Genomic DNA, 22,758 nt, shown 5'->3' with positions numbered 1-22,758 from the left:
GGGGCTTAGTGTGGGAGGGATCCAGGTGTGGGGTGAGAGGTTTCTGTGTGGGGCAATCTGTATGTGGGTGGCTCAGTGGGAGATCTAGATGCACAAGGGCTTGTTGTGGGGTTCTGGGTATAGCGGCAATGAGACTCTGCAGGGGATCCAGGTAATGGTGGTTGGGCTCTGGTGGGGGAGTCTGGCTGTGGGGAGATGGGGCTTGGCGGGGAGATCTGGGTGCTGGGGGAGTGGGGCTTCATAGGATGGGGTTTGATGGGCCTGCTTAATGGGGGGAGCCCCAGCTGCTGTCAAGGGTACTCTGCATGCCAGGATCCCGCTTTCCTCCATGATTCCCGTATCTTCTCCATCGCCCTCCCCTCCCATATTCCCTCCCCCTTCCTTTTTCCATTCCCCTTCCTTCCTCACTGCCTCTTCCCCCCCCATCCCCACTTCCCTCATTTCCCCCACTCCCCCTTACCCAGGCCCACTATGGGAACTCACTGTTCCCAGGACTAGATTAACTCTCTGAGGGCCGATGCCAAACATATTTGTGGGCCTCCCCTGGGGAATGAAGGGGCCAGGGGCAAGAGCACAGCAGGCAGGGTGGATTTGATTTAAATCATGATTTAAATCACTAATCAGGAAGACTCAATTTAATCATGGTTTTCTACAAAAAGTGCATTCTTGTTGGTTGTTATAACCTTAATACCTATTCTTCACAACTCAGAGGTAGATGCTGGTTTCATTTTTAGAAGGTACACACTATATATTTTTAAAGAAGGATTTGTTCTGAAAACTTTTCAGATGAGTTTTACAGATATATCAGGAAATGAATGATTGTTTGGTTATTTCATTCACCAAGGGTAATTGAAGCAGATAGTTTACCTCCCAATAACATTTTTTTTTTTTTTAAATCTCCCCTGGGGAGAGAAAAGGTGGGAGAGAGAAAGAAACTGCCAGGCTACTGGTAGCAGGGAAATAAGCTTCTCCAGGCGGAGGGACTGTGCTCCTTCCCTTAGGGGAACAGCGAAACCTGAGTGCCTGCTAGGGGAAGGACTGATATTCCGTGGCAAGCAACAGGATGACACCTGACCCAGGGAGGAGGCAGGGAAAAGTATCTCCCTTTGGTTTTGTGTTTACAAGACGGTTTCCTTTTTGTTTGGTGGAGGATCACCCCTTAGGCCGACCCTGGGGCCTACCCTGGAAACACAGCCAAAGGAACACAGAAGGCAAACACTGCCCAAAGTGGGGCTGATTTACCCCAGGCCCGCCATTGCCAAAGGGTCAAGTGCTACGTCTGGCAACATGAAGAAGGTGCCTCGCCACACAGCTCATGGTGTTCTTAAGCACCTTTTAAATGGAAACCAGCATGTAATACTGACCGCTTCACTCATGAGACCAGCAACTGTGTTATTGTTTTTAAAATAAAATCACATCTTGTGGCAACACAAGAGGCTAGGCTAGCAGCTGCCAGATGCTACGTTTCCCCTAGGACCCTGCACATGGCCACTGATGCTGCACATGTGCATTAGGCCATGAGCTCTTTGGGGCAGGAAACATTTTTCATCAAGTGTTTAGACAGCACCTAGCACAGTGGAGTCTTCAGCCATGACTGGGGCTCTTTGTGCTACAGTAAGACAAAGAATAAATAAGTCAATTTTTGGTTCGCATGCACGGGAGGTTAATGAGGAGCAATCATAGAAGTGCAGTTCCTCTGACTAGGGTGACCAGATGTCCTGATTTTATAGGAACAGTCCTGATTTTTGGGTCTTTTTCTTATATTGGCTCCTATTACCCCTGACCCCCTGTCCCGATTTTTCACATTTGCTGTCTGGTCGCCCTATGTAAGATGTCTCCTGATTGCCGAGTCCTCCTTCCCCACTGTGTCCACTCCCCAGTTTTGCTGTAACTTGACCACAAGAGATAACACAACCAGGGAAGCTCTGCTTTTTTAAGAATGCACATTGGGATGGGAAGGCTTGGCAATCTATCAAAGAGTAGAGTGGCAGAAGATTCTCTTTCACAGTTCTGCTTTGGAGGGGACCATGCTTTGAAGATCAAAGCTGTCAGGTGCAGGATTATTCCTACTAGCCTGTCAGAGAGAGCACTCAACAGAGCTATTCAGGAACATTTTATGTCTGCAGCTGTGTACATGTTGGAGTTTTAATACTGTTATTCATCTCAGCTGACTGTATTTCAGTATTTTGAAAACACACTTTTTTGTTTGTCTCTACTAATGGTCATTTTATGAGAGCACCTTTAAGCTGTTGAAAATTCTGAGTCCCCTTTATTAAAAGGCCACATTCTTTAAGGTACTGCTTTATGACAGGGCCTCAAGTGGTCATTTCATGTAGATTTTTCTTCTCATAATGGCCCACAATCAGCGATAAGATTTAAAGCAGAGCATAATATTCCAGGAGCAACCATTTATTATCTCGCCCACATGTTGTGAGCTCTGAAATCTACAGTATTCATTCAGCAAGTTTCTGTATTATGATGATGCCATTCCCAACAGCTACAGTCACTTTCTTTATTCCTGTTTTAAGAACTTTAGTTAGTTTTCTTGTGATTGCAAGCTGAGCTCTGAATTGTCTCTCCCCTTCCCCCCAGATACGATGAGGTACTGTATAAATCCTCTGAAGATCTGCAGCCCAAGCACATTGTCAGCTACCTTCTAACACTCAGGTAAGGAAAGAAATATTTGCTATTGCTGAACAGCTTTAATTCTCAGTTTCACTAGAATCAGACTCCAGTAACATCGACAAGTCAGCACAAGCAAACTTAGAACCCTTAGGCATCTGGGTGCTCTGTTCCAGATCTGAACTTCACAGCTCGCCCTTGTGGACAGACCTAAAACCCCAAATCTGCATCCCTTTGCACATGGGACAGGGTTGGATCTAGATCTAAATGTTTTGGCTCAGGCCCTTCTCTTGGAGGAGGGGAGAGGGAGAAACAAAGGAGGATAACTGAAGCAGAATAATTTGATAATATAAATCAAACTTGTAATCACTGAGACAGGCGTGAGTGTCCCCTTGAAAATGTTATAGTCCCCCAGACCAAATAACCCTTTGGTCCCTGTTGTATATTTCCAGTATGAACTTCTAAAATCATACATGTACCAGAAAGCCAAACTAGTAATTTCTTCTTTTATGAGGCAGCTGAGAGACATAAAACTCATAATCCGGTCCTGAAAAGGACCATTTGCCCAAAGGCCCTTACAAAAAATTGATTTTAGTCTGGTAGTTGGGGGTGGATCTCCTAGTTCTGCTGCTTTCTGCAGTCCACATAACTGCTCTTCTTAAGGGAATTGCTGGTTCTAATCCACTTTTCTGTTTCAGCCATCTTGCTGCTGTGGCTCATAAAACGCTCCCTGTGAAAGGCAGTGCCCCTGAATTAGCCCAGGTACTGTGCATTATTGCTGTGTGACTATAATTCAGTATACCTGAGCTATGTATCCTAAGAGAAACATAGTCTAGCGGACAAACAACTGCTTAGGACGACACACCTATTCACTCTCCAAACAGTTGAAACTAAGAGGCGCTCTTGGAAGCACTAATTGTAGGGATGGCGCAAGGCTGCAGAACTGAGCTGCAGAACTGCTTTTTTTTTTTTTTTTTTTCTTTCAATGAAGGAGCAAGAACTCATGGCTGCAAGCCCACCCCTGACTGCCATGGGCTCTCTCTGGACCTCTTCAATGTGACCGTGAGCACCACTGAGGGGGAATTACTGCAGAGCAGTTGTTCCCTTTCTATCTCATTTTCTTCTCCCTAATATTTCGGAGAGTGTTTAATGTTCTGGTTAGTTTCTGATGGTTTCCTCAGCTGTAAGTGGGAGGACAGAGATATGTGAGGTGACTGAACCTCCTCTCCTGAATTCCACCCACACAATACAAATCGTCTATACTGCTGTTCTACCAACATAGGCTGTCAACTGCTATGTGCAGTTCTACCTAGATGCAAATTAGAAGGCTGTGAATCTTTGGGCGAGAGATCTGATCTCTTAACTATTGAGTAAATGCTACTCTAATTACACCATCTTTTGTTATCCCTCGTACTGATTTGAAAAGTAATTACGTATCTGCCTTTGATGACTTTCTTCAGGGTTGAGCTTTGGAATGTTCTGTTGTGAAAAAGAACAGTGAGAAGATTTATAAAGAATATATTCCATATGGTTGAGCTTAAAGCTCCATTGACTTTAATGCACCTTTTAGTAAGCACAATTTTTTTTGATAGAAGTGAAGTCAGATTCCCTGTAGTTCTGAAGAGTGGTGAAAGTTAGGTCCTCCCCCTCGTCTCCTAACACACACTCCCAAACACTTACAATTGCTGTGCTTTTAAAGTGCTCATTCCCAGAGCAAGTGGGACATGACTAAAGAAGAGACACTTCTGCCTTTTGGCAGCTTGTTCTATCTCCTGTGGGAACTGGAGAACAAGTCCAACTTAAGGCAAAGAACAAGTACATCTTCTCTGCGCACCTTACAAAACAGCGACTTTTACAGGGCCCGATGTTCCTTCAAAGTGACATTTGATATTGTTCTTACCAACCTATTAGCCATCTACCAGTTCACATTCTTTATTGGCATGAAAAGCTATGCAAGTCTTGTCAGCACAGATCATTTTAATTTGTGTGCAATTAAGTATCACTACTGGAGATGTGGTTTTGCTGCTGCCTTTTTTTTTTTCAAGCCACACCAATAGAATCTGGAAGCAAGCTTTTTTAATCATTCTGACTTAGGTTTAGCTCTGTCTGATTCTACATTTCCTCTTATACTCCATTGGAGGTGAGAGGTTTGAGGGGACTCTGAAATATGGATGATGTTTGCAGACACATGCATACCCATAAATCCAGGTTCAATAAGTGACTTAAAAAAATGAGTTTTCAGGTAGAACCTGAGTATTTTGAAGCAGTAGAAGAGGGAGGAACTGGGGCTGAGAGAAAAATCAATATTATTTACTGTGTAATTTCTCAAATACATCAGATGATGATGATAATGTGTTTGGGAAGGTGGTGGAGAAACTTCCATAAACAAGCAGTTGGGGTTTCTTTGATCTGCAGCTGGGGATTGGACAGATAGAACTACCAGGTCTTATCTTCTAGAACGTGACTACCCTAAAGACAAGGTGAGTGAGCTAATATCTTTTATTGGACCAGCTTCTGTTGGTGAAAGAGACAAGCTTTTGACCTGCAATGAGCTCTTATTCAGCTCTGGGAAGGGTACTCAGCAAGTTATGAATTTAAGCTCCAACCAAAAATACCCCATCACCCATGGGAGAACACTTTTCACAAAGCGATCACTCTATCTCTGCCTCTCAGTCCTCATCCTCAAAGAAAACCTGCACACTTTCAAAAGACAAGCCGGGGAGCTTGAATTCATAACTTTGCTAGACACTACAAATCAAAGACTGTATAAAGACACAGGATTCATGGTTTACTACAATAATCTGTAACTCACTATACCCCCTTTCTTGTCCTATGACTGCAGGCATGTTAAAGGCCACTTCACCTTGCTGGTCCCTGAGAATGAGTGTTAATTACTTAGGCTAAAAAATTTGTTCCACCGTGTATTTTCCTGTGACACACTGGCTTGGTCAATACTACAGTTGGGTCAACATAAGGCATCTTACAGTGATGTAATTCTGCCAGCGTACACACTAGAGCCTTGTTTCCGCAGACGTAAGTGCTCTACTACACCGACATTATAACTGCACCTCCATGAGGCATAGGGCTTATGTCAGTGTAGTTACGGTGACGCAGTGTCCCTATAGACAGACACTCAGTCACATCAGCTGTTGGCTGTCATTCTTGTCAATTTCACAGCTCCATGCATTGTCACTGGGGCAGGTGGAGTGCTCCACCTAGAACCCGGCTGCCCTCCAGTACCTACTCCCAGCGCAACTGCTGCCCATGGTCCCCGCTCTGAGCCTTGATGCAGCTGCTGGACTCCCCACATGGAGCCAGGAGCCTCCCGGCAGCCACTGGGATGTGCCCACTCAGCTCCCAGCTTCCAGCCAGTCGGCTCCCTAGAGGGAGCCCAGAGACTGCCCCAAGGCTTACAGCTCCCCACCAAGAGCTGCCCAGACTCTGAGGGCAGAGCTCTCCCCTGGGAGCCCAGCTGCAGTGGGGAGCAGAGAGCCCAGGGAAGCAGCCAGGCTACTGGTGGTGGGGAGCTGGGAGCCTCCAGGCAGTACCAGGGCTTATGGGGGGGGAGCGCTGAGCCTCCAGGCAGCAGCCCAGCCTGGCTCCCTGCTGACCCTATGTTAAGTCATCTTACAATTACTGCAGTGGTTCATGTGCACACTATCCTCCTCCTGTTGGTGGTGTTTGTCCTCACCTGGACTGAAAGCCCCCCCCCCCTTACATTTTTAGTGTAGACAAGCCTTGTGAGTACCTTTCCCAGACCTGAAGAGGAGCTTAGTGTAGCTCAAGAGCTGTCTCTCCAACGGAAATTGGTGCAATAAAAAATATTACTTCACCCACCTTGTGTCTCTAATATTCTGGGACCAGCATGGCTATGGCAACCAAACATGATTATGCTAGGCTGTCCACCAAATAAACGATCATGGAAAGGTGAGATAACACGTCTATACTCAGCTTCTCAAAGGTCCAGTGAGGCCACAAGGTGAATGTTTCTTACCTGTGTGCTGTTTGGAACTCCTTGTTTTTCTGACAGTTGCTGTGGCTCAGATCCACTCAAGGACTTAGTCACCTAACCCAACCCCCAGAATTAGCTGCCCCTGCTATCCACACAACCCTCACTCAACTGCTGCCTAATCCTCGAGGCACTGAAATTACTGCCTCTCTCCGGGCATCCACAGCCTATTTTATGCCTGCGTGTCAGTGCAATCCATGAAGCTGGGAAAGACAAACACTCCTCTCTGCCCAGCTTCTTCCAGGTACTAAAGTGGTAGGCATGTTTCCTGCATGTTCCAAATCTGCCCAGTGCAGGAGGTGCCACCTGCTTCCCTAATGCTTATCCCAGTGGTTAGATCACTCGCCTGGGGTGTGGGAGACTCAGATTCACTTCATCCCTTTTTTATGACAGAGAGAAGGGATTTAATGGGGGTCTCCTACCTCTGAGTGCCCTACCCACTGGTCTGGGGGTGGGGAAAATCGCTCAGTCTCTTCCGCTGAAGCTGTTCCACCTGGCATAAGAGTGATTTGAAGCAGGGGAACTGGACGCTGCAGCTCCCACCTCCCAGCCAGGTGCCCTAACCACCAGTCTGTGGAGTCAGTCTCTGTGGCCCGGTGACAATTTCAGTAATTATACTAAGTGTAATGGCTTAGAGAGGAGATATTAGAATATCCTGGTGGTTTGGGCACACTCCTTAGAGGTAGGAGATCCCTGTTCAGATCCCTTCTCCCCAGCAGACGGGAAGAAACCAAACCTGGGTCTCGCACACCCTGGGTGAGTGCGCTAACCACTAGGCTAAAAGTTACAAGGGTGGCAATACCCCTTCCGCCCACTTCTTGTACAAGGAGCCAAGGGATCCAACTCAGGCTTTATGGATCCCATTATTGTTCCAGAGGTGCCTAAAAGATAGGCACTGCAACAGCTGAGTTGCTTTGTGGATCCAGACCAGGAGTGCCCAACCTGAGCCTGAGGAGCCAGAATTTGCCTATGTACATTGCCAAAGAGCCTCAGTAATATGTCAGCAGCCCCACATCAGCTTCCCGCCCAGCTCCCAACGCCTGCCAGCAGCCCCACCAGTCAGCGCTTCTTGCCTGCTGCAATCAGCTGTTTCACATGCGCAGGAGGCTCCGTGGGGAAGGGGAAGGAGTGAGAGCATGGCAGGCTCGGGGAAAGGAGCAGGGGCCTGGGGCAGAGCAAGGGCTTGAGCAGGGAGGATCCACCCCAGCACATTGGAAAGATGGTGCCTGTAGTGCCAGCCCCACAGTCAGCGCCCATGCAAGGAGCTGGATTTTCACTTCTGATGAGCCACAGGCAGCTCCAGAGCCACAGGTTGCCCCCCCCCCCCCCCAAACCAGACCAATCGTCTTGTGTTCCACCATGGGAGCTCTTCACTCTGCTTGTTCCTGTGCTAGGCTTTCTGCAGCAGGGGCTTGGTCCCTCAAAGTCCAGGCTCGATGTGGCTAGAGACCTGTGTCTGACTTTGGCTTGAATGGTCTCTACAACATTGGGAATAAATTCCACCACTTTCACCCTTAGATCAGTTGTTCAGTGCTACTGTGGCAGAGGATGAAAGTGGCTTCCTCTAGTCCTTGAGCTGCTACTAGTATTCAGCACTTTGTATCTTCATAGTGTTGGACAAACCGTAATCCTGACTCCTTTTAAACAAAGATGACACACACGTAGCTGTCTTCATTTTTAACAAGCTTCCTCCTAGCCCTTTGCTTGAGCCTATGCTCCTTGGTCATGTAAGTATAAACTGCTGTTCAGATGGAGGGACTGCATACGTTGATTGTTACTTTTATTTTGCAGGCACGACTCCGCCTCTTCCAGGCTGCACGTTCTGTTCTAGCTAATGGAATGAAACTTCTTGGAATCACGCCTGTCACCCAAATGTAACATCAGAGCCTCTTGCAATGTAAATTAAGCTTCCTAATAAAAGTTTTTAACGAGAATCCAGCCACTGTTATGACCCTCGTTGTTTCTTCAGTCCTACAAACTCTCTTCTTGTCTAGTCTTTGGTGTTCTCCTGTGCCTCAAGCTGAGGGCAGTGTACTAACAGCTTCTCATGGGACAGAACCCTATTGTCCATTTCCCTGTCTCACTGCCACTTCTAATGTTATACCCTTGATAATGCTTCAAGCCATCTGAAAATGTTGGCTGCAATCCCTTTTATCGATGAGGGAGGGTCATATGTTTGCACAGGTACAACAGCTTGGAGCACTTAATTTGTCCTTTTCCTAAGAGAATTACCATTGAACTATATACCCCAGTGAACAAAGGCTCTCCTCCACTTATGAGCTACAATCCTAGTACTTCCATTTCCTCTCTACATGTAAAGAGCCTTCGGTTACTGGATAGATCTCTCCCCTTTTCTTTTCATACACCTGGGTCAGCATAGAGCTCCATTTACATATGGCCTTATTGGCATCTGTAACTCCCAAGTTTTGTATATCCAGTGATTCTGTTAGTGGAGGATAAGCAAGGTAGCAGGTAGGGGGTTTTGGTGGGGCAGGTTGGTTTTACTTTGAGACAGAGTCAGTGTTTCTCCCTCACATGTCCACAAGCATTTGAGTCCCTTCTCTTGCGCTTCCTCTCACTGAAAACATCCTCCCTTCAGTTTATTTCACTCCTGTTTCACAGTTCAATATTACTTACTGTCCCACCCACCTTGAGCCCTTGTTAGTGATTAAATCAAAGTTTATCTAAACCTAATAGTGTAATAGCTCTAGATGCTTCATCTACTGCTGCAATTCAGTTCACACAAACTATGGTTTGGTTACAGGCTGTTCTGGATTTCCCATTGCCTTTATGAGCTTTCCCACTTCAACTATATAGCCTGGACCAGCTGCCAAACCTTCTTTAGCCCCCTAGGAGACTTCGCCCCAGTTCCAAAGGAAAAGATGGCTCTGAGAAGTGGTTTGGTTTTTTAGATAAAGAAACATTAGCATGAACACCACATCATAATCAAAGGATAATACCACTGAGCACAAGCTGCAGCCTTGGAGCAGCTGTGCCATAACACAATACAATAGTGGAAGGGAAGGGAGCCTGACATATTAATTACCCTATTGCTGTTTCATGACTCGCAATAAGAGGCCTTGCCAGAATTTATCTGTGTTTCCTGAATAAAATCCAAGCGACTGTGTCCTTGGAAGATTAAGTCTAAGTACAGCCCCCACCCTGCCAGATTAGCTCTTAACAGTCTACTTAAAATGGACGGAGGCACACGGCTGCTAAAGTCACCTCAGAGGGAGGGGTAAAGGAAAAAGTTCTCATTTTATGAGTCAGCTCGATTCACTACATTTCATCAGTGTTGAAAGACAAGCACCAAAGAGAATGAGGAAGAGGAACAAATGAGCTAATATTTACTTTTCTATCCTCCATTGATCATGTTCTCTTAACCCAGCGCACTTCTCCCCTGCTAACCAATGCCTTAATGTGTATACTCCTGGGGGAATGCTATGTCCTGCGGGGGAGTGCAGAATTGATACCTTCTGCAGGTTTCTTGGCTCCACTGCAGAAAAATGGGGGAGCAGGGCCAGCTTTAGGGTAATTCAGTCGATTCCCCGGAATCAGGCCTCGTGCCCTTAAGAGGGCCCCCCAACATTCCCAAAGGAGCTGCTGCCAACGTCCCACCGCTGTTTTCAGTGGCAGCTCAGTCACTGCTGCAAAGGAAGGACCCTCTGCCGAAGGTACCAGCAGCCGGTTGAGCTGCCACCGAAGTCCTGTCACTGTTGGCGGCGGCTGCTCAATCATTGCCACTGTCTTGGGTGGCATTTTGGCGGAAGGTCCTTCCTCCGTGGCAGCGATTGAGCTGTCGCTGAAAACTGCGGTGGGACTTCGGCAGCAGCTCCTTCAAATCAGGCCCTGTGGTGCCTAAAGCCAGCCCTGTGGGGGAGCAAAGTTGCAGGGGATTTTCCAGGCCTGCTGAGGGTCACAGTGCATAATAAACCCAAATCAGGTCCTTTATGTACATTCAGTTTTGCTATTTTCCGCTCTATAGTCAAGTTAAATTTCTCTTTTGATCGTTGGGAGTTTTCTTTACCTTAGAGAAGAATTTTAAAGAATAGAAAAAGGCACAGTGAAAATAAAAACTTGAGACGGGCAGGTCCTTCTGCTCTTAATATCCTTTTTGCAGTAGATCAGAGTTCAAAAGGTTGATATCTCTTTAAGGTGGGGTAATGGGTTGCACATTAAGCTGTTTCATGACAAAGGAACCAATGAAGTAGAATTTCAAGAGCCTCCTATGTTTGACTTTTATGGCTCTCAAACAGCAACAGCATTAAATCACCTCTGGCCAGGTCTAGAATTTAGTCAGTTATGAAAGTTAACCTGAATAAATGTACCAACACTGGTTTTCTAGAAATGAAATAGTACAAAGTGCCCTGTAGCCATTAATTGCTGTGTATGTTTTCTATGAAAGCATTGACTAAATGGGCTGTATTGATCTATACCTTCCAAAGAATTGAGGATCAACTACAGCAGTAGTTTTGCCCTCTCAGGCATTTGTTGAATCTATGCAGGTTTCAGTCACCCTTCAACAAACAAAACACAAACTTTAGTAAAACACTTCTAAGATTTACACGCATCCCTCTGCTGTGCATGCAGAAAGGCTCAATCTGTATTATGGCACAGAAAACTACCTGGAATATAGATAAAAAGTACGCATCAGCCTCAAACCAAAAACCACATGGCCTGACTTGACAGCAATACGGAGATGTGAAGAGAACACCAACCTACATCATTATTGGTTCCCCCTTGTAATCAGTGAACTAGTTTCACAAATTACTCCTAACAAAAATGGGACATTTTACAATAGTTTTATAAAAGAAAGAAACATCTTCACATTTTAAAAGTTACTCAATGAAAAATGTACTTATACACTGTAACAGGTGTGTTCCACTACGGCTGAAAGCAACAATTGTACTTACTGACTAAAAGATGCTCAGTACAGATGAAGTTATGATGATAATATTTTTCCTTCGACAGTCCACTCTTGCTCACATTCATCCTATTGGTAAGACTAAGTTTTTATCTGGGATATTTTTAGTAGAAGTCAGGGACAGGTCAGGGGCTGCCATGAATTTTTATTTCCCGTGACCTGTCCCTGACTTTCACTAAAAATATCCCTGACAAAAGGGATAGGTGGGTTCAGCACCCAATGCTGCAGTACATGGGAGCTCCGGGGTGTCCCTGCCCTTGGGGCTGGGCTGCTGTGGGATCCCCTTGCCCGGGGCAGCTGGTAGCTGCAGAGTCCTCCAGCCACTGGCCGCAGTTAGGCAGGTGTGGGGCGTGCCTGCTGCAGCCGGACAGGTGCGCGGGGTCCCGCTGGCCGCCCACCGGGCCTGGGTAGCTGCTGAGGGTCCCCCACCAGGTTGGAGGCTGGGAGCTGCGAGGCCAAGGGCAGAAAATGTCACAGAGGTCAATGGAAGTCATGGATTCTGTGACATAATCATAGCCTTACCTATTAGTAACAGTTAATTTACCTAAAGAGGGTGTGAGCTCAGCAACCAGTTGGTATTCAAGATGATACACCTATTAGTCAAAGGAAAGGTTCTTCTTTTCCTGCATTTGGGTAAGCAGAGCAACATTTTCAGAATTCTGGAGCCAAATGAGTGCGAGGAGCAGCTTTGGCAATGAAATCTCCTTTAATAGAGCCTTTAGCATTTCTGCCCATAAATGGCACAATACAGTCTTTCAAATATACAGCCGGAGAGAATGTCCCTCTTTTATATACAACAGAAGGTTTAATTCCTTCCTCCTTCATTCCTGGTAGGTGGGCTTCTCACAGTCCAACATGAAAGGAACATGCCTTACATGAACTAGCTTCTTCAGGTGCTTGGCAATAATGGAGAGTCTGTATCATCCAATGAAAATCCTTCACTTCCCTACAGAATTAACTGCGGCTTTTTATTCTCTCCAAGTTAGGTCTTTTCATGACTAGTTTAAGGCCAATTAAAAACAGGTTTTTTCCCCCAAGTCTTTCCTTTGCAGTGTCTCTTGGCCTTTGTTATGGCAAACATCACATATGAATAAGTTTCTCTTTTGAACTCACTGTCTCTAAAGGTGGCTGGATTTTTGTGGTGTCTTGTCGAGGTAATCCATACAGGTATATAGAAATACAAACAAGGAGAGCACCGAGAGCAAAGCTTACAGCTGGAAGGAAACAAAACATTGTTTAAACACTCAGCTCCAAATGAAAACAAAAAAATAAAACTTTGATGGGAGACTTAACTGAGAAAGTTACAAGCTACTATTCCAACATCCTCCTTAATTACAACTCTAAGGGAGACGTGAGCGGTCATCCTAATAATTTGTAGAATTCGTATCATAGACTCATAGACTCATAGGTCAGAAGGGACCAATCTGATCATCTAGTCTGACCTCCTGCACAAGGCAGGCCACAGAACCCCACCCATCCAGTTTTATAACAACCCCTATCCCAGGATCGAGTTATTGAAATCTTCAAAACTGGTTTGAAGACCTCAAGCTGCAGAGAAACCACCAGCAAGCGACCCGTGCCCCACGCTGCAGGGGAAGGCGAAAAACCTCCAGGGCCCCTGCCAATCCGCCCTGGAGGAAAATTCCTTCCCGACCCCAAATATGGCGATCAGCTAAACCCTGAGCATGTGGGCAAGAGTCACCAGCCAGCACCCAAGAAGGAATTCTCTGCAGTAACTCAGTTCCCATGCCATCCAACATCTCCCCGCAGATCATTGAGCAGACCTGTCTGGTGGTAATCCAAGATCAATTGCTCAAATTAACAATCCTATCATAACATCCCCTCCATATACTTATCAAGCTTTGTCTTAAAGCCAGGAAAGTCTTTTGCCCCCACTACTTCCCTCGGAAGGCTGTTCCAGAACTTCACTCCCCTAATGGTTAGAAACCTTCGTCTAATTTCAAGTCTAAACTTCCTAATATCCAGTTTATACTCATTCGTCCTCGTGCCTACATTAGTACTAAACTTAAATAATTCCTCTCCCTCCCTAACGTTAACCCCCCTGATATATTTATATAGAGCAAGCATATCCCCCCGCAGCCTTCTTTTGGCCAGGCTAAACAAGCCAAGCTCTTTGAGTCTCCTTTCATAAGGCAGTTTTTCCATTCCTCGGATCATCCTTGTAGCCCGTCTCTGAACCTGTTCCAGTTTGAATTCATCCTTCTTGAACATGGGACACCAGAACTGCACACAGTATTCCAGATGGGGTCTCACCAACGCCTTGTATAACGGTACTAACACCTCCTTATCCTTGCAGGAAATACCCCGCCTGATGCATCCCAAAATCGCATTTGCTTTTTTAACAGCCGTATCACATTGGCGACTCATAGTCATCCTGCTATCAACCAGCACCCCAAGGTCCTTCTCCTCCTCCGTCGCTTCCAACTGATGCGCCCCCAACGTATATCCAAAATTCTTATTATTAGTTCCTAAATGCATAACCTTGCACTTTTCACTATTGTATTTCATCCTATTTCTATTACTCCAGTTTACAAGGTGGTTCAGATCTTCCTGAATAGTATCCCTGTCCTTCTCCGTGTTAGCAATACCCCCCAGCTTCGTGTCATCCGCAAACTTTATTAGCACATTCCCGCTCTTTGTGCCAAGGTCAGTAATAAAAAGGTTAAATAAGATCAGTCCCAAAACCGATCCTTGAGGGACTCCACTAGTGACCTCCTTCCAGCCTGACAATTCACCTTTCAATACGACCCTCTGGAGTCTCCCCTTTAACCAGTTCCTTATCCACCTTACAACTTTCATATTCATGCCCATCTTTTCCAATTTGACTAACAGTTCCCCGTGCGGAACCGTGTCGAACGCCTTACTGAAATCTAGGTAAATTATATCTACCGCATTTCCTTTATCTAAGTAATCCGTCACCTTCTCAAAGAAGGAGATCAGATTGGTTTGGCACGATCTACCTTTACTAAATCCGTGTTGCAATTCGTCCCAATTACCTTTGACCTCTATGTCCTTGACTACTTTCTCCCTTAAAATTTTTTCCAAGACCTTGCATACTACTGACGTCAAGCTAACAGGCCTATAATTACCCGGATCACTTTTATTCCCTTTCTGATCATTTACCAGTCCCCGAAACTTCATAGCATTTCAGTAAATCATATGGTTAACGTCGGAGGAGAAAGTCTGAAACAGACATCCTACAGTTCTGTATTTCTTCTTCCTTAATGACTGCTGGATTCTACTCCATCAATGCGGTCAAAACAAACTCATGGTTGGCCTCTAATCAAAAAATATTCTGTAAATGGAACTGTAATCTAATAGAATGTTAGCACATTTTGCTTTTCCAAACCTATACCGACTTTTGAGTACTATTAGTAAAGTTGAGGTTCTGTCACAGAAGTTAGATCAGCCAGTGCATTTTCTAGTGTTTTGTCCAGTCTAGTTTTTAAAATGACAGTCAAGCTTCCACCACTCATCCTGGGGCACTGTTCCACAGCCCATTAGATCTAACTCTTGGGAAGCTTTTCACTTTATGCGAAGTTCCCTTGCAAGTTTCACCTCATTAAGTCATACCACCCCTCACATTATGAAGTTCTTCCACCATTGCCCTCTGCCTCTTTCTGCTGGGCAAATGTCATGTTAGACAGAATTCTGACTGCAGTGAAGGATGCAGTGTAATTGGTGCTGTGTTGGTCACAGGACATTAGAGAGAGAAGGTGGGTGAGAATCTTATCTTTAATTGGACCAGCTTCTGTTGGTGAGAGAGACAAGTTTTCGAGCCATACAGAGCTGACCTGAAGAAGAGCTCTGTGTGGCTGAAAAGCTTGTCTCTCTCATCAACAGAAGCTCATCTAATAAAAGATATTACCTTGTCTCTGCAGTGAAGGATGTAAGATATGTCCTTAAACCACTACGCTGGGGTTTGCCTGACGCACACATGCTGGTCACGGCAGAGTGTAAACAGGAGGGTAACAGTTATTACAGCACTTATAGAACAACTACTGTGGACTTGGCATTGCTATTTCATAAATAATCAAGAAGTTAACTTAGGACTGGCTCAGAGTTAGGGAACGCTGCATGAAAATATTGTAGCAGTTCCTTTATTAGCTACTGTCAGCAACTCAGAACATCTGCCAGAGATACAATAATACTAATTTTTGCATTAGCCACAGGATCAGAAACAGACACAATAGAGCAACTTAAAATGAGAGTTCCAGCCTCTGGTGAATATGAAAATGAAAGGCTGAATAGCAAAATCTTTTTCAGTAATAAGTCAGGGATGGGAGGGCACATCTGAATCCCCTCCAAGAACACAAAGCATAGTATTCCTAGGACACATAGGATGGCAGTATCCAGAAATAATATGCTACAACACAGCTTGAGCACTAGCCAATGTCAGTCCTAAAAATTATATGCCAAGGTAAAAAACAAAAAACAAACCAATATGAAAACCCCACAGTAGACTGTAAAGTATTACAACATGCACTGTAACCAGCCTACTCAGGAGGATGAAACAAACATTAGCCAAAAGCAACTTACTGATCTGTAAACCAAACAGCACCACCGATGCAACAGTAGAAAGGACAATGGCTGCTGCTGCAGAAAATCCTTTCATAATGTTGTCTGTGTATTTAACAACAACAGAAGTGTAGAGGCCTCCAACGCTGGCAAGCACTGGGAAGCAAATAAGATTCTTATTATTAAAGTCTTGGTGTAAAAATAATTTGTTTAGCTCTGTAATGGTGTATAGATTGTTTGTACTATGATCTGATCTTGCTAACCTGTAATTTTAAAAACCACACGCAGCAAAATAGATCGTCTAACTGGTATCTAGCAGAAAGGACATGATTAGAATTATTATGAATGTTCTAGTCATTAGTAAATGTTGTGCTGAAAAAGCAGTTCTTGGATTTTTATAAGGAAATTCAAATGTTTCTTCTCCAAATTCACTCACTTAAGGAATCCTGGTCTTGACTGAATTTGAGTGTTTTGAATCAACATGACAGGGCTCCAGAATTGAAAGATACTTACAGATGACAAACCCGACATAATATGTGTAGCCATAAAAAAATCCTCTCTCGAGAACTTGAGCTCCTTCTGACATGTAAACACCAACTAAAGTCACCACAATCCCAGACAAGTACATCTGAATGTTCCTCACCCACAGGGAAGTATCTGAACTCTTTAATACCTTTTCAAAATAGACTCCTGAAAAGAGAGAATTCAATAAAGGTGAACCCAAAAATCATTCTTAAAGGTTTGTAGCTATACAGAGGTTTAAGGCCTGAAGGGATCATTATGTCATCTTCTAGATGACCACCTGTCTATCATGAACCATTACATTTCATTTATTATCAGTATATTGTTCCCAGTAAATTGCTTTGCTAAAGCATATCTTCAGAAAGGCATCCAGTCTTGATTTGAAGACATCAAGAAATGGAGAATCTACCACTTCCCTTGGTTCTTTGTTTCAACAGCTAATCAGCCTCACTGAAAAAAAATCATGTCCCAATTCTAATTTGAATTTGTCGCATCTTAGCTTATAGTCATTGGTTCTCGTTCCGCCTTTCCCTCTTGATCTAAGAGCCCTTTAGTACCCACTATTGTCTCTCCATGAAGGTACTTACACACTGTAATCAAGTCACCTCAATCTTCTTTCAGCTAAGGTAAACAGATTGAGACACGTAAAGAGCTCACCATAAAGCATTTTACTCCAGCCCTTGAATAATTTTTGTGGCTATCTTCTGCACCCTCTCTATTACTGAACATCCTTTTTAAACTGTAGACCCCAGAACTGTACTCTAGTGCTGTATACAGAGGTAAAAATCACCTCACTACTCTTGTTTGTAGTGGATACAACTATCACACTGGGAGCTTGTGTTGAGTTACCTGTCCACTATGATCCCTAAATTTTTTTCAGTGCCACTGCTTTCCAGCATCCAGTCCCCTATTCTGTAGGTCTCGCCTGCATTCCTCGATGTATAATTTGCATTTGGCTGTATTCAAGTGCATTTTGTTTTAGTGGGCCCAGCTGACCAAGAAATCCAGATCACTCTGTAAAAAGAACAGAAGTACTCCTGTTCTTTTTGCGGATACAGACTAACACAGCAGCTACTCTGAAACAGATCACTCTGTGTGACTGCCCAGTCCTCCTCAGCTATCAGTTTTTCCATAATTATGACTGGGATTGATGGCAGGCTAACCAGCCTGTTTACCCAGTTCACCCCACATGCCCTTTTTTGAATATTGGCACAACAGAACTCTTCCAGTCTTGTGAAATTTCCTTTGTATTCCAAGATTAATTGAAAATTAACATCAATGGGCTGGAGAGCTCTTCAACCAACTCGTTCAAGTTATCCAGGTCTGCTCATTTTAAAATTTTTATCCCTCATAGATGTTGTCTAACATGCTCCTTAGTTACTAATAGTTTGGAAAGTATTTCATAATCCATGATGCAAGTACATTATCCTACTGTTTTCCAAATACAGAACAGAAATATTTATTGAACACTTGTGCTTTTGCTGCATTAACATTTTTAGCATCTTTACCTAGTAATGGGCTATACCATTGTCAGATTTCTTTTACTCATGATATAGTGGATAAAATTTGTTATTGTCCTGAGAGCCATGCATTTTTATGTCTTTAGCTTCCCATATCAATTTTGCTTCAGAACTTCTAATTTATCCTGACTGCTCTCTCTTTCCCTTTTCTATTTTCTTTATTCCTAGCTGCTGCCTTCACATCACCACTGAACCAGGATGGGATGGGTAAATGGAGAGAACTGGGAAGAGGAGGAAGTGCTTGTATAACAGAAATTAGGGGCATAACTTTCACCAGTGCTAGACATCTACACCACCACCTGAAGTCAGTGGGAGCTAGAGCTGTTTAGCTTCTCTAAGAATCAGAGCCACACTACTAGTTTACTGATGAAGAATATAATTAGTGTTTAAGACCATCGGAAATTAAAAAACATAGCAAGTATGTATGAGACATACAGAGGCTACAGAGCAGATTTATAACTGCGTGTGTGTAAATACAAAAAATTAAACAGGAAAATTTGACATCATTGCAGAGATATATTCTGTAAGAGCAGAGCAAAAAACCCAAAGTCGGTGATTGATATAGTAGTAGTTAAATTCACAGTGGCCTCATTGTTCTACTTTTCTCCCACTGTGACATAATTCATTGCAACCAGTTGGAAAACTAAGTATGACTCATTTTTTAATCAACTGCTCAACAAGTTGCTTTTGATGTCAACATGACCTATGTTACCATCTCGGAAGAACACAACTGTCTGCAGCTGCTTTCCAGACCAATGATGTAATACTTGAGATTTAGTACAAAACATCTGAATGCACACAAAATGCACAAATCAACTGGGCAATATTGCTGGGTGTGATGGAGTGGACAGCACTCAGGAGAAGATATTCTTAATATAGATTGGAATTATTCAACAGTATTCTGTCAATTTACATTGGACAAAACCATTTTGACAGGCCCACTGGATTCCCAGCTATTATCACAATAGCAATAGTTTCAAAGAAAGCTTTGTTCCATCTTCATATGGCTAGGAGATGCCACCTGTTTTTCAGATGCGGACTTTGCTAGACAAGCGCAATGCACACTACATGGTCAGCCCTGAAACTGAAGCTAATGCAAAATGTATCAGCTAGCTCATTAAGTGGTTATTTTCACTGGCAGTACATGGACCAATGCACTGGGATCTACAGAGACTGCATATTGGTTTCTGAGTGGAACTTAATGTTGTTTTGAACCTTTAAAGTCCAAAATGGCTTTAGATCTGCCCATATCTTTCCCTATGCTACACTGCAACAATTGTGGTCAGGGGAGGTACCTCATCCTGGTGTCCTCTTGCTACAGAAGAGAGGGATCCTCAACTCTGAACCTCCCCACTCCGGTCCTAAATGGTTTGAATTTGTTGACCTTCAGGGTAGGCTGCCAAGGCGCACCTATTTACACAGGCTGCTGGGGAGGGAATGGCATGGCATGGTAATGGCTGGGGTAGGTGGAGAAGGAGATGCTGGCTGGGCTTGATTAAGGCTTGATTAAAGCATTTTGGTTTCAGGCTGAGGAACAGCTGCTGAATTTATTTTTTATTTGTATTTTTAACCCTTTGGAGAAGGCTGCTAGAGCCCTAGATAGGCACTTTCAGGGGGAGATCTGTATTATAAATGAGGCTGCTTTTGCGAAGATCTTTTTTCAAAAGGAATTTGTTTTCTACAAATAGAACAATAAGCACATGTGACAACCAGAGGTGCCTCACAGGAAGTTTTATGTGGTGAGAACTAGAAATGGTTGGAAGTGATAACTGTTGGTTCATGACCAATTATTCAACTGAAAAAAAAACAAAAAAACCCTAGTATGATTTGCAACAAGTGACTCTGCCAGCTCTAAGTTTACAGTCGGAAAGCATTCCTTCTGAACCCTGTAAACCATTTTTTAATTCTTATGCAGTAGAAAACACAACTGCAATTATCCTTTAACTGCAACCCACTAGTTCCAAGTTCTCTGGATCCTGCAGTGGTGAAAGGATAAAAGGCAACAAAAAGGAAAGACTATTTTTAATAGAATTTCGCCTGTTTCCTGCTTCTCCTCTGACCATCTAAAATTACACCTGATCCTTCTGCATCTCATTGACTTACAGCTGCAACCATAGGATTAGGGAAGGGCTTATTCCAGAGGTGGAACCAGCACAAAAATTGAAATGAGTTCCATTCCACACATGGAAGAATGTGTGTCTTCTGTTCTAAATCGTAAGGGAGCTTTCACACCAAAGCAAACTTGGAAAAGGAGGAGTTTTTAATTAAAAAACCTGTACTAAGCAAATCACTTTCTAGTCTTCCTTTAGTGTGACTATAGATATTTATATTTGAAGAAGGGCTCTTCCTCTCACAGGCCTGCCTCTCCTGTCTAAGCCAACCTTGAACTCAAAACCATGGGTTTGTAACATCACTGTATTTTGAAATTTAAATATTGTGATGTCACAAATCCAGTGTTATGACCACAGGAAATAGAAGGAAAATGTGTGCAGAAGGGGATGAAGTCCTTCCTTAACTCTCAAACAGTCTTGTAAATCAACAAGTATAGTTAAATTAAGTAATATAAGAGATAAGAGATGTTTTAGTTTGCCCCATGATGAAAGGTCCTGGCCTGTTCTTTTAAAACAAACTGCATACAGAAATGTTTTACCTGCAAATCCTGAACATAGTACAGCAATAGCTATAGCGCCAAACCCTAACCACGGATTTTGCTCCATCTGCAACATGAATCATAAACAAAACAGGCGGTAGGTTAGTTGTATCACTAGAATAATTTATAGTAATTATTTCCAGAAGCTAATTTAGCATTTTATTACATGAAAATGTGTTAGGTTAGTTACAGCAAGTTACTGTTACAGTAAGTAACCCTTTCTTAGCCAGAGCTGCCCTACAGCTTAGCTAGCTCTATTCACCGCTGCTTCACTATGGAGTTTGATTTGCCAAAGTATATTTTACTAACCTTAGAAGTACTGAGACACACAAGTCAAATTACAAAGGCAAACCACCAGCCCTATCTCTCAGCTTTTCTGTCACATGAGGTTTCTTTATTTCCTCTAATCTTGTAAACTTTTTACACTCACAGAGTTCATCTGCAGATCTTAAAGTACTTTATAGATTAACCCTTAACTCCTTGTGAGGAAGCAGTAGTAGTATGCAGATTGTTTTATTTCAGTTTACTAGAATGGTTATGGCTAGTCTTTTAATTTGCACGCCTACAGGAAGGCACTTAAGTGACCTTTTCAGAGGGACAGAGCAACTACAACAATCATGGTAAAGGAAGGCACTTTATCTGCCTAAAATATGGATTTAGGTACCTACCATTAAGCACACAACTTTAAAGATGCTGGCTTAAGTGACATGCTCATGGTCACAGAAGATAAGACACCAGTAGAACTAGGAATGAAATGCAGCTCTCTGGAAGCAGTATTGCCTAGTGGATAGAGCACTAGACTAGGACTAAAGAGACGTGTGTTCTATTCCCAGCTCCGCCACTGGCCTGCTAGGTGACTGGGCAAGTCATGTCACCTCTCTGTGCCTCGGTTTCCCCGTCTGTAAAATGGAGATGATACTTACCTCCATTTGTAAAGTGCTATGTAAAAGCCAATAATTGTTGTTATTACTGATTCCCAGTTCCTTCTCCGACTGCTAGAGTATACTCAACACCAATTACTGAAAAAGTGAATTGCTGCAATACTATCTATGTTGTTGAATTTACTATGGTGGTAATTTTGCTACTTGTGGCAAACACTTCTCTTCCCAAAAGTATAGGATGTGGCAGAGCAACAAGCCTGTTTGAATCAGTGTGAGGTTACTCACCTTGTGCAGTAACTGAAGTTCTTCAAGATGTGTACCCCTGTGGGTGCCCCACTCCAGGTGATGGTGAGGCCCTGTGCCTTTGCTTGGAGAATTTTGCAGCACTGCCCAAATGGATCATGCATGCGCAGTTCCTGCCTTGCATGATGTTGGTGCTTCATCTAGCACATGCATGACCCAAACTCCTCAGTTCCTTCGCTACCGCAGAGTCTGCTTTAAACTCCAAAGAGAGAGGAGCAGCATTAGTGGAGCACCTACTAGGGGACACTTCTCCAAGAAACTCAGTTACTGCACAAAGTAAGTAACCTTCTCTTCTTTGAGAGAGATGTCCCTGTGAGTGCGCCACTGCAGGTGACTGTAGAGCAGTGACCTCCTAGGATGGTAGGCACTTCAGAGTTGGTAGGATAATTGCTGATAATACTGCTCAGCCCAGCCTAGTTTCCGCCCTAGGGCCTTGCATGATTGCACAATGTTTGGCAAAGGTGTGTTCGGAGGCCCAAGCGGCGGCTTTGCATATGTTTGTAAGTGGAACATTGTTTAGGAATGATACTGATGCTGATATAGATCTAGTAGAGTGCATCTTGATCCCACGGAAGGTTGTGTGCTTTTTAACTGATAGCATAGGTGAATGCATCCAGATATGGAAATACCCTTAGAGAGTTCTGTGATGGGTATAGAGTTCTTCGAGTGCTTGCTCATATTGATTCCAATTAGATGTGCAAGCACCGCGTGCACGTTCGTCGGAAGATTTTTACCTTAGCAACACTCGATGGGTCGGCCGGGTCGCCCCCTAAAGTGGCGCCGCCATG

General features: G+C 43.9%; 2 protein-coding genes across 6 annotated transcripts in view; one reads left to right on the top strand and one right to left on the bottom strand.

The window, feature by feature from the left end:
* Positions 1-8,569, top strand: part of RARS2 (arginyl-tRNA synthetase 2, mitochondrial) — a 56,602-nt gene extending 48,033 nt beyond the window's left edge. For 3 of the 5 annotated variants that reach the window (XM_030555902.1, XM_030555897.1, XM_030555901.1), the window contains 3 exons: positions 2,593-2,667; positions 3,321-3,384; positions 8,423-8,569. In XM_030555902.1, the coding sequence (XP_030411762.1) occupies positions 2,593-2,667; positions 3,321-3,384; positions 8,423-8,509 (226 nt within the window). In that variant the 3' untranslated portion in view covers positions 8,510-8,569. The other 2 variants (XM_030555900.1, XM_030555899.1) reach the window with 2 other exon arrangements.
* A 3,673-nt stretch (positions 8,570-12,242) lies between these two features.
* Positions 12,243-22,758, bottom strand: part of SLC35A1 (solute carrier family 35 member A1) — a 39,484-nt gene continuing 28,968 nt past the window's right edge. Inside the window, exons 5-8 of the mRNA XM_030555896.1 lie at positions 20,787-20,853; positions 16,608-16,784; positions 16,116-16,250; positions 12,243-12,769 (exon numbers count right to left, since the gene is read on the bottom strand). Coding sequence (XP_030411756.1) covers positions 12,636-12,769; positions 16,116-16,250; positions 16,608-16,784; positions 20,787-20,853 — 513 coding nt within the window. The 3' untranslated portion in view covers positions 12,243-12,635. The remainder of the gene's footprint in view (positions 12,770-16,115; positions 16,251-16,607; positions 16,785-20,786; positions 20,854-22,758) is intronic.

This window comes from Gopherus evgoodei, chromosome 3 (genome assembly GCF_007399415.2).
Source record: "Gopherus evgoodei ecotype Sinaloan lineage chromosome 3, rGopEvg1_v1.p, whole genome shotgun sequence".
Taxonomy (NCBI): Eukaryota; Metazoa; Chordata; order Testudines; family Testudinidae; genus Gopherus; species Gopherus evgoodei.
The sequence above is the reverse complement of the archived record's forward strand: the minus strand, read 5'-3'. Positions and strand labels throughout refer to the sequence as shown.